At 35.7% G+C, this 17,240-nt stretch overlaps 3 protein-coding genes across 3 annotated transcripts; 1 reads left to right on the forward strand and 2 right to left on the reverse strand.

The window, feature by feature from the left end:
• Positions 1-204: 204 nt before the first annotated feature.
• On the reverse strand, positions 205-7,479 carry LOC110420606 (putative E3 ubiquitin-protein ligase LIN-1). The gene is made up of 17 exons (XM_021433983.2): positions 7,348-7,479; positions 6,198-7,218; positions 6,021-6,084; positions 5,502-5,891; positions 5,312-5,397; positions 3,923-5,203; positions 3,363-3,507; positions 2,997-3,254; positions 2,577-2,886; positions 2,366-2,490; positions 2,162-2,281; positions 1,918-2,049; positions 1,218-1,340; positions 1,000-1,110; positions 762-905; positions 435-686; positions 205-338 (listed from the first exon to the last, which is right to left on the reverse strand). Exons 2-17 carry the CDS (start codon positions 7,139-7,141, stop codon positions 321-323), a joined length of 4,503 nt encoding a protein of 1,500 aa, XP_021289658.1. The 5' UTR covers positions 7,142-7,218; positions 7,348-7,479; the 3' UTR covers positions 205-320.
• A 6,113-nt stretch (positions 7,480-13,592) lies between these two features.
• On the forward strand, positions 13,593-16,474 carry LOC110420952 (NAD(P)-binding Rossmann-fold superfamily protein). Its single transcript, XM_021434383.2, has 8 exons — positions 13,593-13,926; positions 14,673-14,904; positions 15,015-15,094; positions 15,192-15,345; positions 15,459-15,537; positions 15,716-15,800; positions 15,894-15,940; positions 16,028-16,474. The coding sequence occupies exons 3-8, from the start codon at positions 15,031-15,033 to the stop codon at positions 16,199-16,201; spliced, it is 603 nt and encodes a 200-aa protein (XP_021290058.2). The 5' UTR covers positions 13,593-13,926; positions 14,673-14,904; positions 15,015-15,030; the 3' UTR covers positions 16,202-16,474.
• LOC110420953 (forkhead box protein G1) lies at positions 16,401-17,188 on the reverse strand. Its single transcript, XM_021434385.1, has one exon. It carries the CDS (start codon positions 16,937-16,939, stop codon positions 16,577-16,579), a length of 363 nt encoding a protein of 120 aa, XP_021290060.1. The 5' UTR covers positions 16,940-17,188; the 3' UTR covers positions 16,401-16,576.
• Between the last annotated feature and the right edge of the window lie 52 nt (positions 17,189-17,240).

Genomic DNA, 17,240 nt, shown 5'->3' on the forward strand with positions numbered 1-17,240 from the left:
CTGCAGTCAAATGCTCTACCACTGAGCTATAGACCCTATGGTTTTTCCAACTTGGATTAGTCTTTGTGAGTTTAAAATTTGAGAAACAAGTCAAACAACTTGATAAGGACGTTTATACTGATGCACTGGGAAATCGTAACAAGGAATATTTTAGATAGTGGTATTATTTCATAAACAGAATAACACTTAACAAAAATGTTGGCCCGCCCTTTATAAAATGATTTACAGAAATGAAAATTCACTTAGCAAGATACCAACGTGATGCTAACATTTGATTTACTTGAGAGTTGATTCGTTGCGCTTTACAAATGAAACCCAGTTTAGTCCAGAGACCAAGCCTGCAACCAAAACCAAAACGGGAGAAGGGGTGAGTACCAGGATCTGTGATTCCCAATTTTCATTCCAACTGTGATTTGTGTTCTTGAATTTCTAACCTGGATTTTACCATCAGATGAACCAGCATAAAGCATTCCTCCATCCAGGTCTGAAGCCAAGGATGTAATCTTTGCATGCCCCTTGCTGCCCATTTTAATGGAAGCTACTCTGGTGACTCTTTCTTTCAACCAAACCTCGATGATCCCACATTTTGTAGCTGTAAATATGAAGTCATTGTTGACAGCAATTTGTTGGATGTCGAATCCCATTGGGAAGGATCCCATTACTGCCTTAGATGATTGGGAGAATACCTTCATAAACAGAATTAAATTTACTATTAGACTCCAGTTGTTTGCCCTCATAAAAATCGAGTTGCATTTGCATACCTTTCCTGCTATTCCATCAACTGCAGAACCACCAGCATAGAGAAGACCATCATCTACATGCAGGGAATTTATAGTTTGTTTCCCCAACAGTTTTCTTGTTCCTGAATAGAATGTGCTCCATGTAGAACTGCCCAGGTCGAGTTCCTGACAAATATTTGTTTAAAGACAATCAAGCTTCAACCTTATTGATTGGCAAACAGTTGCAAGAAGCAGAACAGGGAGCGAAAATTGTTCTTACCTGGATGCTGTAGCCAGAGCAACCACAGTATATCTTATTCCCTGTTATGGCTAGGCACTTTACATGTTTATTGAAAGTTATATGCTTTGGAGTCCCAGACCAATTATACACCTGCCCAAATGCCATTTTTTTTTAAAAGATTTTCTTATGGACTAAACCGCCTGGTATGCATAGTATGTTTTAACCAGAAGGCCGAGGTCCATGTTCAATGCACTTACCTTAACTCCATTTCCTTGAGAAATGAAACATGCAAATTTAGAATTGGCTGACAAATCATGCACTGCCTCTTTCACATCATGAACTTGAATACAGTGAATTTCTTCAGGTTTGAGTGCCCATATCTGCAGGTAAAAGTATATACAGCAGTTTGCAGCTGAGAATTTTTTCAGGAACCAAACTCAAGCACTTTATAGTATTAGCAAAGCTTGAAGGCTTGACACTAAAATACAATTAAGTCTTAGCCGTGAGGTGTTACAAGACGCACTAGTTTTCATCTGCTGTTTCTGCATCAGGACCATGTACTCAGCTAAAAGTATTGGAAGCAAATAAGCACTGAACTTAAAGGTAATTGACATATATTAGGAAGTCCAAAAATGAGTTGTATAGACTGTAGGAAGCTCCCTATGGTACCAAATTTTTTGTCTCTCAATTTGAGTTGTTCTTGTTTCTTTAGAGGCAGCTAAATTTTTTTATGTGAAAAATCAAAGCAAAGACTGGCTCTACTATATATCCAAGAGCCGTGTTCCAGGACAATGGATCTTCTATTCAGACGTTATCATCGTTACTTTATAGTTAGTTCTCTATTGAAGCTTTAAAAACTCAGTAACTAGGTAATTCTGTCGCCAAAAAAACAAATGAAGAAGAAACGAACAAGAGTTTAATAGAAACCAATGTCTACTCAGATATGAGATAATTTACCCGAATAGTTTTGTCCAAGGAGCCACTGTATAGTCTATCACCTGAAGATGGGACATACAAGCATGTAACAGCCTTCATGTGCTCACGAGCTTCTTGAACCAGCCTTAAACCCCTTTTCCCAGCATCCCAAACCTTGGGGCAAAAACATTTAAGCACAGTTATTGGGAGAAAGTAGTAAAATGTTGCTTATATTTCTTGCATGAATGCATGTTTGTTTGAAGGAAAGAGTCATATAGGCCTAGACCTTTATGGATCCGTCTGAGTGACTGGTTATCAAACAACCCTTCTGATGAAGCATACACAGAACCTCACCATTTGTGCTTGTATCTAGTTCTACGACGTCAGTACAACTCCACAACTCTGTCTATAAAGCAGAACATTATGTACAATCAGTAATCTGACATTTTATATTTTATATGGTGGAGGATATGAATGGTTCCGAACTTACTGCATTGACGGATGACAAATTCATTAAAGCTTTCTGTATGTCAGTGGCCACAACTGAATTCCTCTTGAGCTTTCTCAAAGTTTTGTAGATGCATTTAGCATACTTTCCCAATTCTTCAAGGGCAGCTAAGAATATGACACTTCAAGTTAACAATTATTTTTATGGAAATGGTCATGATAATGCCATTGTAAGATCTGCTAAAGTCACTAACCTAGATCACTGATAAAGGTTTTCAAAGCAAGGGCTGCCAGAATCTTCTCCTCCAAGTTCTTAGATGATTGGAGGACATTTATAAATTCATCGAGCAAAGATTCACGGGCAGCCTCTCTTACTCCAGTATCAGGCAGTGTTGAAAGCGTGTAAGTGAGCCATGTGGCAACGACAAGGCTTGACTTTGCCATTTTTAAGGAATTACTCTTGAAGCATTCTTCCAGAGCTTTGAAAATAGAACCTTTTTCATGGTTGCACAGGACAAAAGCCACTCTTCTCTCCCATAAACATGCAGCTTTCTCTTCCCCTTCCTACAGTGAACATTAAGATTCAGGATTGACCTAAAACAACGAGAAAGGGGAAACAAAAAGAATAGAGGATCATATCTCCACAAACATCTGTATTCAACGTAAATGCTAACCATGGTTTCATTCAAATCTTTTTCATCTTTTTGCAACAAGTTTGTCCTTATTAAAACATTGTAAGGCTGATCAAACCCTGCCATTTTGAGTAGCCAAGCTTCGATATAGGACTCCCCTGAAGAAGTAAAACGGCCTGAAAGAGATAGGAGTGCATCTAGAACTATCATTTGTTGGTTGGGGAAATCCTTTCTGTGGAGTGCTTCAATCAATGCCTCTACAGCTTCTTCCCTATAAATGCTCATCTTCCGTGGCTCAACCTGGAAAAATTCACACCTTTAAATCTATTTAAAATACCCTATTGCTACTAGTGAATATGAACAAGTTTTATGATAAATTTTAGTATTTTGGTTGATTTTAAGACAAACCAGGAGATCAAGCTGCAGAAGAAGAGTGGCAATGGCAGGTTGATGTTCCATGGGGGCCATCTGAAGATAGACAAGGAAAGTATGCATAGTGCTAAATGCTCCTTCAGTTCTAATTATGTCCAAGATCTGATTGCTGAGAGTTCTCCTGAAACACAGAAGAAGAATTTAGGCATAGATATTTGGAGGGGTATTAATTGGTAGCAATGTGCAGCACTTGGTGCTTCCATTCAAGATTCCCATGACTAAGGAGTACCAAATTGAATAAGTTTCTATACCATATTCTAGGCTCCAAAGAAGGTATCATTTAGCAAAGTAGCAAAAGAATTATGGAACCTAAAGGGATTAGAAAGTACATTTGTGACACTAATTTTGATCAGTGAAGTTGAAATATACTGTTTTAAATAGAGGCAGAGCCAAGATCACTTCCTTGTAGGGCCAAGACTTTATTTCTTAATGTTTTCATGACTCCACAACTCCTTCCAAATTCTCTACCAAAATAATGTATTTCTCATATAAGAAGTGAAGATGAAATGTGTAAAGTAAAAGATGAGTTCAAATACCTATTCAGCTGAACCAATTCGAACAAAAAATCTATGCATATGCCTCGTATACTATCATTGCCAGCATGAAATAACTCAAGAACATAAGAAAGCTCAATTCCAGTTGCTATCAGGTTCCTGCAACTTTTATCAACTCTCATACAACACAGGAGTATGGAAATAATAGACCTCCTTATGTCCATCCTATCCAGACACTTGACCAGGCGAGGAATTCCATTTTCAGAAATTACAATTAAGGCATTGAAGGACCTACTTTTTTCATCCCCACCCATCAATATTTGTTCAAGCATTGCTATAGCAGCATCTGAGGGTTCCATTACTGACGGAAGATCATCCGATTCTTCATTTTTGTGCAGTACTATCTGGACAAGGGAGGGGACAAGGTCATGAGATGAAAGCTGAGCGAATGCTGGCCTCAGTTGGTATATAAGAACAGCAGCCTCAGCTAGGCCATTCTTTAGCAGAGCAGCCAAACAATCAAAATCAGAATCTACACTGGTCAACGTCTCCCCAACATTTTCATTAGTGAAAATTAGCTCTGAAAGGATGTATATTGATGTTCTGAGAACTTCTCTGTCCAAAGAAGCAGACAATATCTCCACAAACCCATTAACAATTGTTGGTTTGGATAAATAAGAATGAACTGCGGCATCACCCTTTGACTCCTTCCATAATCTAGCAATTGCCAGTACTGCTGCTTCACATTCTTGTAAATTGTTTGAAGTACAAAGACATGACAAAAAAGGTTTTAGTCCATTGATAATTGTCTCAACAGCAGCTTGAGATATCACACTGGTCGGTGATGTAGCTACTGCTGCTTGTATAAATCTTTTGCTCCTTTGGTTAACATAATCATCTATACTTTTGCAACCAGGGACTTTGGATGATTTGGGTGATGGGGAAACCAATACAATTTCTTTCCCTAAGGGAGAGCTGAATGAATTCCTCTGTGTTTCAGAGTATGAAAATTCCTGAGCAAGTTCAGGATGCTGCTCTTTCCAAGATGTTATAAGCCTCTTCAAAACATAGTTTGTCTTAGGCAGTGCACTTGAAGAGAGAGGTTGCCGAGTAATGGGGCATGTTGTGTTCCCTCTATTTAGCCATTCTTCAATTGCTTTTCTTTCATATGTCTGACCTGTTTCCAGTGTAACAGGGTCATTGAAAATCTGTCCCGTGATGGGGCAGACAAAATCTTTTGGTGGTCTTGGCTGCGGTGTCAGCTTCTCAGATAAGGGGAGGGAAACACAGCTGTGGTTACCTTCATTGCTTTCATTTTGAGAACTGCAACATGAAATGAATATGAATGTCACGAGAAAAGTGCTAATGAATCCTTGGTAGAGGAAAAACAAAGATAAATGCTAACGTTAATGAGGAAAGACATGTTTGTACCCATGTTCCAATGTTTGGATATTCACATTATCGTAACTCATACTACGAGCTCGACCACGGTTCTTCCTACAACTTTTCTGCATCTCCTGAATTTCCAAGTTAATGTCAGTAAAAGTTAAACATTTCAACTTCAGATGCATTAAGAAGAAAACAAATGAAGCGAAGTGACTTTGGTATGTGAGAAACATACTATCACTCCACCATCCGACTCTGCTGAGCTTATGCTGTGGTCATTACTCTTGCATGGCGAGATAGGCAAAGAGGTAGGATCACTAGAATCTGTGATGCGGCAGGATAAAAGACGCAATATAGATTTTGATTCCTTTCTGGAATTCACTTCAGGTTTCGGAGATGAATTTTTAGAGGAAGAGGTTTTGGGGGAGTCTACAGGTGAAAAGATTGAGGGGGAATGTGTTCGATTCCTAAGTTTTGTGGGTTGCAGAGTTGATCCGATTTCCACATCCTTGGTCATTTTCATCCCTTTGCTAGATTGAACCTCATTACTTTGGTCCCCATAGTCAATAGAAGCATCACTGGGCTCATACTCAGAATCATCTTCATTTTCCTCAGGCACACCATCCTGCCATCATAGAGCAGAGATAGGGAATATGTCATTAAAAGTTCACAAAGCCTGTGGAAAGTTTTGAGTTCCGAATATTTATCCAGGGGGGAGAGAGAAGGGAAATACACATTCAAAGTTCAGCCTTACGTGAGGATCCCATGCAGCAGATTCATCCATATTCTCTGAGTAGACTGAAGTTGCACTCATCATTCTGCTAGAACCAAATGTCCAATGAACATTGTAAGAACTTCAATGTCTAAATCCTTCTCCCTAAAATTGTAACCAAGTTTCTTTCTAATAACTTTCTATAGAATTGAAGCTAACCTGTTGTTTCCTTCTCTTCTGCCATGTTTAGATTTGAGAACTGGAGAGAAGCCGGCACTTTTAGGCAATATAGGACCAAATTTTACATAATCAGGGATTGACCGGCTCACCTCATGTAGAGGAGTCATTGGTGGCTCAGCAATCGGTAACATAGGAGCCATTACTTTCTTGCTAGCAGTTGAATCAGAATTCATACAGTCCTTATAGTATTTAGCAAACAACCGCGTATTCTCATCTAATGATTCTCCGTAAAGTTGCTCCAATTTCTTCAGTTTCTCAACTTGGTCTGGCCTCATGGAGAAAATCAAAGATTCATTGAAGAATTGATCAAAATCAGCAGTAAATGACAGATCAGAAGAATCAGGGATTACTTCCATCATAAGCCTATGCCTAGCTTCTGAATACCACCCAAGGATTGAGCTCATGTGTGGGAGGAACAGCTCTTTCCAAAGTTCAGGAGCAAAATCAATCCTTGCAAAAAAGGGATCGATAATAAACATCTGAAGAATATGAAGAACTGGATTATGAACATTGTTACGCAGTTTCCAAAGGTAGGACAGGTTTAAATGAGCCCATGCAGAGAGGTAGGAATTGGGGACACCAGCAGTTTTCTGATCAGAAGTCAGCATGGCACAAACTTGAAGCATCTTCTCTGCATAGTCCAACCGTGCATGCTTGGTTTCCACATTCGACGTGTTGATAGCTTCTTCAAGGGCTTCAATCCCCCAATCTAAGTTTGCTAGTACAGCTTGATCAGAGTACCGAACCTCCATATCCTTGTCTGTGCTTCCATCCTCGGCTGCCAATCTCTCTGCACACTGTTCTTTGTGCTGGATTCTCTGCTCTTTATTGATCAACCGATCTTGTGTAAAACTTCCCACAGTTGTAATCAATGTCCTCACAATATCTTTCTGGTCCATCACAAACCTATAGTTTCCAGCCATCTTTCCTAGGCCTCTAGACTCCTTACTCAAAAGTGCAGGACTAGTACATCAAGTCTCCATTTTCATCAACAAAAATACTTCAGAAGGTGAAAAAATGTAGAAAATAAAAGATATATTAGGATTGAATTAAACAAAAAGTCCTCCATTCCCTTTGACTTAAACATGACACTAACAAAAACAAATAAACTTTGTGCAGAACTGCTTACCTTGTTGAAGAAGTAACCATCAAGACGAAGACTATGAATCCACAATTTTGTCTTCAGGTACTGGTATTTCGAGATGAAGAATTATTCTTCGTCAAGTTCAGAGGATTAGCAAGAGAGGGCCGGCCTCTAAATTACTAGGTGGCTGTAGCTAAAGCCGGCTTTGGCAGTTGTTGAATGATGATCAAAGCATATGGTGGACTTAGCATTTATATATTACCAAGTCACTATTATAAGCATATAAAATATTACAAACCAACAATTTTTTAAACTCTTTCAGGTGGCAGATTTCATGTCCTTTTCAGTTTGGTTTTGCTTCTTAGACTCTCTTTTGGAATTAATTATGTCTTTTTGTGGAATATTACTGATTTGATTGCTAGCTAGGTTTACCAAGAATGGATTGATGGAAGAAGCACCAAGCATTTGATGATCTGATAGCTTTCCATCTTCCAATTTTGAACTCAATATGTTATTCTTTGAGTTTTCTTTTAATGTTCTTATTGCAAATTTAATCTTATGAAGAAATTTAATTTAATAATGATATAAAATTTAGAGATTTTCAAATTATATATATGTGTGTGTGCGTGTGCGTGTTTAATCTCTAAAAAAAGTTTTTTTGAATTATTTTTTATAAATTAATAATGGTATAAAAAAATATTACCAATTATTAATTTATTTGTTCCACTAATTTTTTATTTTTTAAAAAATAATTTAATAAGGTATATGCCAGGCCCTAACCCTTAAAAGTGAATGAGATAATTATCGATTAGCTTATTGCATCTAAACACCTTTGCAATTGCATAGCACTCAAATGGGCCTATTATACTTTCAAAAGCCCATAAAACACAGTTAATGGCCCATGACTCATGATCCATGGCCCAAGTCTCAGAGCATAGCACTGGTTCCTTTCAATTGATTTTTTTTTACGCCCATGAATTACTTTGTTTTCTGTTCTTATCAATACAAGAAATTAATTTAATCCAAATACGGCGAGGTGCCATTATATTTTTCTTTGATTTAATTTATATTATTAACCTATTTGGTAATCGTTTACTTTTTATTGGGCATTTCGTACTTAAATAATAATTCAAGGACTCAAATAAAAACAAATACATATTAAAAAGCTTATGTATAGGTTAGGGCAAAGTGTAATGTCTTTCCCCATTTTTATAAGAACAATAACTCTTATTATTAATAGATGTTATGTTATATATATTTATTCTTTAGATGCCTTTGATAATTTGGAAGGAATGTTTGAATCTGAACATAATTGTAATTTATATATTTAAAATCAAGGTTCATGGTTTAGAAGTGAGGTTAACGAGATAGTTTTGGCATTATAAGTACAAGGATTATGGAGATGATCGTATAAAATAAGATAAGAAAGTAGATTAGATTAAATAATATAATTTATTGTATGTTTGGTGTGCGTAAGAATTACGAGTAAGATGAGATGGGTTTTATTTTATATTATGTTATATATATATATACATAATTAAAGATAAGATAAGATGATTTCTTTTTATCGGTCAAAATTATCTTTCCCTAAGTAAATATAATTTAAGTTTATAATTTTTTAGAGGATTGAGTCATCTTATATTAAAAGGATGATTAATTCTATCTGCAAAGGAATCCGTCCTTTCTAAGCTTACACCAAAAATAGGATAAGGTGAATATTCATTCCCATCAGCTTACACAGCAAACGCGCCCTTAAGCCAACCGCTAAAAATTTCAACATCTGGTTGTCCCCTTGTTTAATTTCCTAATTGCCCCAACTTAAAAAACTAATCAAACTATTATCTATCATGTTGACAGGCAAGAACATTATTTTAGACCTATCTTTAACCAACAATAATAAGTAGGTCACGGCCTTGAATCTCATATTAAAGATAATATGTGATCTCAACAGAAAGTCATAAAATTTTGAATTTTGAATCTCACATCAAAGAGAATACATGACTAGCATGAAAAACCAAAAAACCCATGTCCAAGAGAGTTACTATAAAAAAATTAAAGAAAAGATATCATGGTTTTAAAGGGGAGTCATGAATCTCATATTAATTGTTTATTAGAATGATATTTGACATTTAAAGATTCACTTCACCCTTAATTTGAAACGGATAATATCTCATAAGATTACTCCAAATATTAATAATGTATCAATAAAAGAAAATGGATCCTTCCTAAATTTCATATTATAAAAAAGCTCCTTGGTTATGGTCCCAGGCTGTTTGGCCATTTTAAAAGTATAATACCTCACGAGTATAATACCTCACATGAGTTGGTTTAGCTTTGACTCTGACATGACATGGATAAACAAGCCGAGTAAAGCTGGCCAAACTTCCCAACGCCTTTTGACTAAAACAAGAAAACTCCTCCACAATAAGGTCCCCGTCCAACATGATGGGCGGTCGGAACTTGGAACCTAGCCACAAGTATGGAGCAAAAGCCAAAGATAGGGGCTCTGCTGCATGGGAAACACTTGAATTGGATTGCAGGTGAATTTATTGCTTTTCCATCAACCACACAACCAACCCCAGCGCCCAATATATACCATATTGATCCAGCTCGGATTGTCGTTTTCAGGTGATTGTTACAAACTTTCATTCACAGTTTTATTCCCAGTTTTTCTTTCTTTCATACAAGTGTAGCAAAGTTGACAGATTAATCTTGGTTTTGGTCTTGATGGATGGCCCGATTCCAACCTTCCCAAAGCATCAACTCGTGCCTGTCTTAGCCAAATTAATTTCTCGATCATCTTTTCAAGATGAAATTGCCAACTTGGTTAGTAACCGTGAACCCCTTTAGACGTTGGGGATGGGATAAGAATCACATGTTGGGGTAGGTTTTATACTTAAAACATTGATGTTAATGCCTTTCATTGGACTTAATTCAATCAAGCCCTACCAATTCATGGGAATAACCAAGGGGTGGCATGTGGTGACGGCCGCCACCTCTCAATTTTTAATTTTCTTTTTTATTATAGGTATAAAATTTTATAAATATAATATTATTATTTTTATAATTACTTTTTAATCACTTCTTATTTAAAATCTTGAATTTATCACTATCTACTACATTGTGAAGTAAATCTGTTAATACATCAAATATTAATTTATAATATAAATTATAATTATAATTATAGCATCAATGTCATTGTCATGTTTCCATTACTTGAGAGTATACATTTCGAAAGTAAATACGCTAGTACCCACATATTATTCCAATGAAATGTGATATATAGATATTACTCTTGTTCTCAATCTTGAGAGATAATAAAATTTATGATTTTTTTTGGTGAAAATTTTAAAAAGTAAGTGCGTTAATTTACAAGTCGCATCTTAATTTATATTTTGTTCTGTTAAATTAAATTTGAGACAACAAAATTAAATTCAAAAATAGTACTAACATTAATATTTTTGGTACCATTGAGCAGAGATAAGAAGATAGAACATGCTTGTGTGATGAGAATAATTAGTTCCGAAGAGTGTTTGAAAAGCAAACCCAAAAACAAAAAATAAATACTTGAAAAGGACAAGAAAGCCGCCCCATATGGGTAGGACAATGCCAAGTGACAACAAGTAAGAAGAACAAAATAAATATCTTTGTCTTTCCCCTGTTTTAACTCTATTGTCATGGAATGACCCCTTCTCTGTTTTTGACTTTTTCCCATCCTAAAAATAGACATTTTCACACAAGAAACAACCGACATATATATAAATATATAAAGGGAAATGTTCAAGTAGTTTAATGGACATAATTATGAGTGAGCAAATTTACAAGCATAAGGTAATAAAATAGAGTCAAGATATATAATTTTTATATACGATCATGTCATCAAATCTTGACACCTCATTAATAAAGTATCGAAATTTGATAATTTAATAATATATAGAAACTACGTACTATCAATACATCAAATATTTTTCCTTAATTTATGCCTTTGCGTTACTTGTCCTTAAACCCTATTGTAAAACATGCATTCATTGTTGACATCAGGACATGGTGAAATGTTTTTCCCCAATTCCAAACAAGTTGAAACATCATGTACATAGTGTAGGTTTCTCATAATTCTTTTCCTTGCTACAATATTATTTATATCTCAATTTTCCCAATATACTCATCAAATTCAAAGTTCAGCTTGACTTGATAGTTATTTTTTCCATAATTTGATTTTAAGTAGCAAAAAAACTATATCTTTACAAATGGTTATATTTCAAATTTGATTATGGTAGCAAAATAAGAGGTTTTATATGAAATAATTAGGTAAGTGTAATTCAATTGTATCATGCAAAGGAAACAAAAAACAAAACAAAGGCCACCTTTCTTTGAATAAGTTGAAGCTTGAAGAAAAGTACAAAACTATGCATTAAATGCCCACCATTCATGGTAAGCTTTTAATTCAATGGTTAGTATATTTCTTTCAGAGAAGGGCTCAAGATATTTTCAAAAGAAAAAATAAAATAAAAATTTATCATAGCAATCATCAAAAAAAAAAAAAAGTCAAAAGTGTTTACAGAATTATAACCATTGTATAGATTATAAGTTAAATCGATGTAATTTTGTTATATTACAATATTATTAAGTTACGTAATCATATGCGGTTAGATTAGGATTAAAATACTGTTAGTTTAATTTCCTCATAAATCATTAAAAATCACTTGTGTAGATATAACTCATTAATCTTCTTGTAAATTAAATAATTCAAAATTCAAAATTCAAAATTTCTCTTTTCATAACAAAGCAACAAAGCACTTTTGCTGATATTATTGATGTACACCCAAGTTTATGTAATTCTTAGTACAATCGTTTTCCTCTTCCCAAAAATTATATATTTATAGTAATGAGTACATATTTCATCAATAACTCTTAAAGAATGTACACTCCCAATATAAATAGCCCCTACTCCCAATCCCAAAAAAATGATCTAATTTTGATTTTATTATTCCAAATCCATTTTTTATTTTAAGATATTTTCCCATTTAAATCTATTTTATTTCAAGATCAATATTCGGGTTTTTTTTTGTTATATATTAATAAAAATAATTTAGAATAAAAACTTTGAAATAATTTTTCTTTTCTAAAGAATTTCGGAGATAGCGGCTAAGGTGGCCATTTATTTAAGTTATATATATACATTGAATTATAAAATTAATGATGTTTGGTGTGAACAAACAAACTTTAATTAAGCAAGAAAACTTGAGAAACCCCTTCATAAAAAAATAAAGTGATTTCTAAAGCTGAATATTAAACCCTAACTTCCAACCCAATAAAGGAAAAATAAATGGAAAAGGTTTTGAATGAATCATAACTGAAATAATGAAAGGTTAATAAAGGTGCATTAGGGTGCTTTAATTGTCAAGCCAAATGGACAATTTATTTCTTCATGGTTAAGGTAGAAAAAGGGTGCATGCATCTATGGCCTATAGAAACTTGACACTCAATAATTATTTATCAAATAAATTCATATTAACTTAATGTTTTATACAAAAAGTAGTAATAACATTATCTTTTACAAGACGATCTAATATCAATATTTAAATTTATATTTATATTCGATGTACTATTAATATATAATTTAGATTTTATATACTATTAATGAATTAAATATTACAATATTGTTAAAAAATAAATTTAATAGTTGAAAACTATAAAAATAAATATCCATTATTTAAAAAATTTATAAAATGTTGTGATATTATATAAATATTATACAACAATAGTATGCCAAATGTAAACCTTTTTAAATTTCGAATAACTTACAAATAGGGGCAGAGCTAACATGGCGGCCACCACCACGTAGCTTTTAAGTTTTTAATAAAATATTATGTTTTAGTTTAATTTTAATTAAAAAATAATTAATTTAAATTTAAATTAAATTATTAATTCGATAAATAATTTTGTATAATTACATTTTAACCACTTATCATGTAAAATTTTAAATTCGTAATTGCTTACGAGATCTTTTATCACTTGAATTAAGTATTAAACATTTCTCCTTTTGGGTACAATTAGCAAGAAAATTGAAAAAGAAAATGTATCCAAATTATTTGCTTGGAGACGAAAGGGGCATAAACTTGGAAAGTAGCATGTACCCAGCCTGCCATGGATGGGTATAGTTGATGGGTCGTTGAGAGTATTAACTGCTCTCCACCGACAAAGATTTATTACAGCCTCGTAAGTACCCAGAAGCAACACTGACCACCTACACATGGCCGAACCCATAAATACTCATGCACTCCTTCCCCTTTTTAGTCAATGTTCGTCGTCTCATCTTTGTTTTTCATCATTCTTTGTTCTTACTTTTTGTTTTTTTTCCTCCCCTCTTAGCTGAGGAAACAAAGAGAATCTTTCCTCCTTTGTCTCTGTCTCGTCAGTTAATCGTATTGCTCATCGGGTCTCAAAGTTTCGGAGCTTGGTATTGCGCCCTTTTTTGAGTGGTTTTTTGAATTAGTTGAAACAATGGTTGGGATCTTCTCGTTGGTGACAGGGTGGCCAGGACCAAGCGGCTTTGGTTCAGCTTCCACTGCGGAAAGGTTACCGAGGGAATTGATGGAAGCAACCTAACTGCTATAATAACCGGTCAGCTCCAACGTTTTCCTTTTAATGGAAGCAACCTGACCAGTACAAGTTTCATGCATTTGCCTTTCCTGTTACTTTTTGCCATTTGCTGGTAGCCTGGTACTCTTAGGCTTAGCTATAGGCTTTTGTTTTTTTGGTAGGGAAAGATGAAAATAATAATACTACAACGAGAAAAGTACAGTTTCATTAATGTACAATTCATATCTTTTACATAACCATTTGAACGCAAAGCGTTTGTTCTTCTTCGGGAACTGACTTTTGCAACCTTATTTGCATTGTTTTTAATCTTGTGTGAACTGGGTTTATGACTTTATCAGCATTTCTTTGCCTCTCAGTTTGTACTACGATATTTCTTACATTTTTGCTTTGACTTTTGCTCATGAGAAGTTGCATATCCTGGCTTCACCCTGTCGTCCAACGTCACTTCACCTATCACTTCCAACAAATGACATGTTGTTTAAACTTCCAACATCTGCATGTTCTATGTTACAGTGACTCTGAACTTAAGCAGTCCAAGTATCCTCTGTAACTTTCCCTTGTTTATCATTTCTTTCCCTGTTCTTTTGGCCTTTTCACCATCGTTTTTCATCTGCCAAGAGTCTGTTACAGTCACAAGTTGTCTCCTGTTACTTGCAAAGACCTTGAAGCCATCTCATTGGGATATCAATATGATTCAACATTTAAAACCAGATAATTCATAAAAACATAGAAAAAGTGTAATTGTTAAAAGGGTTTTGTAAATGCAGGTGGAGCGAGTGGAATTGGGCTGGAGACTTCAAGGGTATTGGCTCTTCGCAAAGTCCATGTCGTCATTGCTGCCCGGAACTTGAAAGCTGCCAATGAAGCAAAGAAAAGTATCCTAACAGAGGATGAAACCGTCCGTATAGATGTTCTGGAGCTCGATCTTTGCTCTATCAAGTCTATTAGAGCATTCGCTGACAATTTCCTCGCTCTTAATCTTCCTCTCAATATCTTAATGTAATCTCTCTCTTTCTCTCTCTCTTAAAGCCATGCACACCCATACTTTTAAATTTCATTTATTTGTTGGTTTTAAGGAATCAGTAACAAGATTTTACAATGCCTCTCAGAAACAATGCTGGGATCATGTTCTGTCCCTTTCAGCTTTCTCAAGATGGAATTGAGGTGCAGTTTGCAACTAATCATATTGGTGGGCACTAATAAATTACACTAATCATACATTCATTTCAGTAATCCAAGATTATCCTTAATGCCTTTTTTTGTTTTGATTGCATTTACTTTTCCAGGGCACTTCCTCTTAACAAACCTTCTGTTAGACAATATGAAGAACACAGCTAAAGCTACTGGTATTCAGGGGAGGATTGTTATCTTGTCATCAATAGCCCACAGCCACTGTTATGAAAATGGGATCCTATTTGATAAGATCAGTGAGAAATCTGGGTATGTTAAAACATTTTCAATAATATAGATTTATTCTATGAATTTTGCTAAAGCTTTTCTTTCCATAATCAGCTAATGATTGTTCTGTTTTTTTTTTTGTTTTTTACTTTCAGTTACAATGACAAAAAAGCATATGGGCAGTCGAAATTAGCAAACATATTACATGCCAATGAACTCTCTCGTCGATTGCAGGTAGAAAGTGATCCTACAGTTTAAACCCCACCTCTGTGTCAGGAAACTCATACCATGTTTTATTTTTAAACCAAAACCGGCAAAAAGTTGATGGTCCTAGATTAATTACTCGATACAATAAATGACCATTAATTAGGCTACAAAGTTGGTGAACATCTAAGCTTGAACTGTTGTGTAGGAGGAAGGTGTGAACATCACAGTCAATTCGGTGCACCCAGGATTGATTATGACGCCTCTCTTCAGGCACTCTGCAATTTTAATGAGTATGTTTACACTCCGAAAGACAAAACTCTTTTAACTGTATAACACTACTTCTTTAACCACTTACCTTACTCTGTTACGGGCTTCTTGTGCAGATATCTTGAAGTTCTTCAGTTTCTTCCTCTGGAAGAATGTACCCCAGGTAATTTCTTCCTGCATCCATCCGTGGAATGGATTTCCTACATCAAAATGAAACAATCTTCAACTGATTTCTTCTCCTGGTTTTCAGGGGGCAGCTACAACCTGCTACGTCGTGCTCCACCCAAGCCTGAAGGGAGTGACGGGGAAGTACTTTGCGGACTGCAATGAGATGACACCAAGTTCATATGCTAGAGACGAAGCGTTGGCGAAGCAACTATGGGACTTCAGCAACCAATTGATTCACTCTGTGTTAAAACTTTGATCAAACCAGCAGCTCAATCAAGACAGAAGAAGCCTAGGTTGTCCTATTCCTATACGTTGGAACAGTTACGGTTGCCCTATTCCTTGGTCTCCTGGTGTTTAAAGTTTGCCATTCTAAATTTATTTAGTAGTAATACGGGTTCTCCACCTTGGCATGGGTGGGATGATTATCACTATGTTGAAGCATGAATTATAGTAGAAATAAAAAGCTTCATGCATTTGTTCATTTTCATGTTTCCTAGGAATAAAATCCTTTGCATATTTCTTGATATTACTCCAATTTGCAATTCATCCGAATTACTTATTTCTATCATTAAGTACAAAGGCAAAAAGATGTGAACTGTAACTGTGTTAAGCGAACCTAAATAAGCCAAAATTAATGGGTCTCGTCGAATTCCCACAAGCCCATGCCACGGACCACCCAAGCCGACCCAGTAACGACGACAGCAGCGAAAACCGGGGGCACGATCCAGTCAATTTTGGACCTACGTACAAGGTGATCCGGCAGGCACAGTTTCGCTCCCGGCACGTCCGTCGGAACTACAACGGACCCCTCTATCCCGCACTCTTTCGAAAACGCGGATGACTGAGATATGGCGGAGACAAACGCAACCTCCGGCGAGAACGATGCGATCGCCACCACCGCCGTTAAGAGAACGGTCCACGTGGCAGCGTAGAGTAGCACTGGCCACCGTAGGGAGAGGCGATGAAGCAGGGATGTGAAAAGGGCGAGCAGCATATTTGAAAGAGACTATGGAAGCACTGTTACAGGCTAAAATGGGTTTTTATAAAGGAAAAGAGAGTCGGGAGATAGAGAGGGGACCTAACTTCCAACTACTTTCTAGTTGGGATTGGCAGGGTTTCATTGGGTGAAACGTGTGGAGAAGATGAAAGAGACCAACTCCAAGAATGTTTTGACTTACGAGATCGAGCTTTTGTGCTTTTGTTTTCGGGGTTACCGTTCGGTTTTGGGGTTTGGTTGGAGACAGGAGAACAACTCCATGACCAAGGGAGAAAACATACACGTCAGGATATAACAG

Source organism: Theobroma umbraticum, unplaced genomic scaffold (assembly GCF_002168275.2).
Source record: "Theobroma umbraticum cultivar Fairchild unplaced genomic scaffold, ASM216827v3 scaffold_86.0, whole genome shotgun sequence".
Taxonomy (NCBI): Eukaryota; Viridiplantae; Streptophyta; class Magnoliopsida; order Malvales; family Malvaceae; genus Theobroma; species Theobroma umbraticum.

Bases quoted from the DNA above. Each gene is read 5' to 3' on its own strand.
- LOC110420952 (XM_021434383.2), top strand. From the start codon at position 15,031: ATGTTCTGTCCCTTTCAGCTTTCTCAAGATGGAATTGAGGTGCAGTTT. The intron at 15,346-15,458 runs GTATGTTAAAAC...TTTTACTTTCAG, and splicing joins AAGATCAGTGAGAAATCTGG to TTACAATGACAAAAAAGCAT. The intron at 15,538-15,715 runs GTAGAAAGTGAT...ACTGTTGTGTAG, and splicing joins AACTCTCTCGTCGATTGCAG to GAGGAAGGTGTGAACATCAC.
- LOC110420606 (XM_021433983.2), bottom strand. From the start codon at position 7,141: ATGGCTGGAAACTATAGGTTTGTGATGGACCAGAAAGATATTGTGAGG. The intron at 2,050-2,161 runs GTCTAGGCCTAT...TTTTGCCCCAAG, and splicing joins ACTCAGACGGATCCATAAAG to GTTTGGGATGCTGGGAAAAG. The intron at 906-999 runs GTAAGAACAATT...AATATTTGTCAG, and splicing joins GCTCTGGCTACAGCATCCAG to GAACTCGACCTGGGCAGTTC.
- LOC110420953 (XM_021434385.1), bottom strand. From the start codon at position 16,939: ATGCTGCTCGCCCTTTTCACATCCCTGCTTCATCGCCTCTCCCTACGG.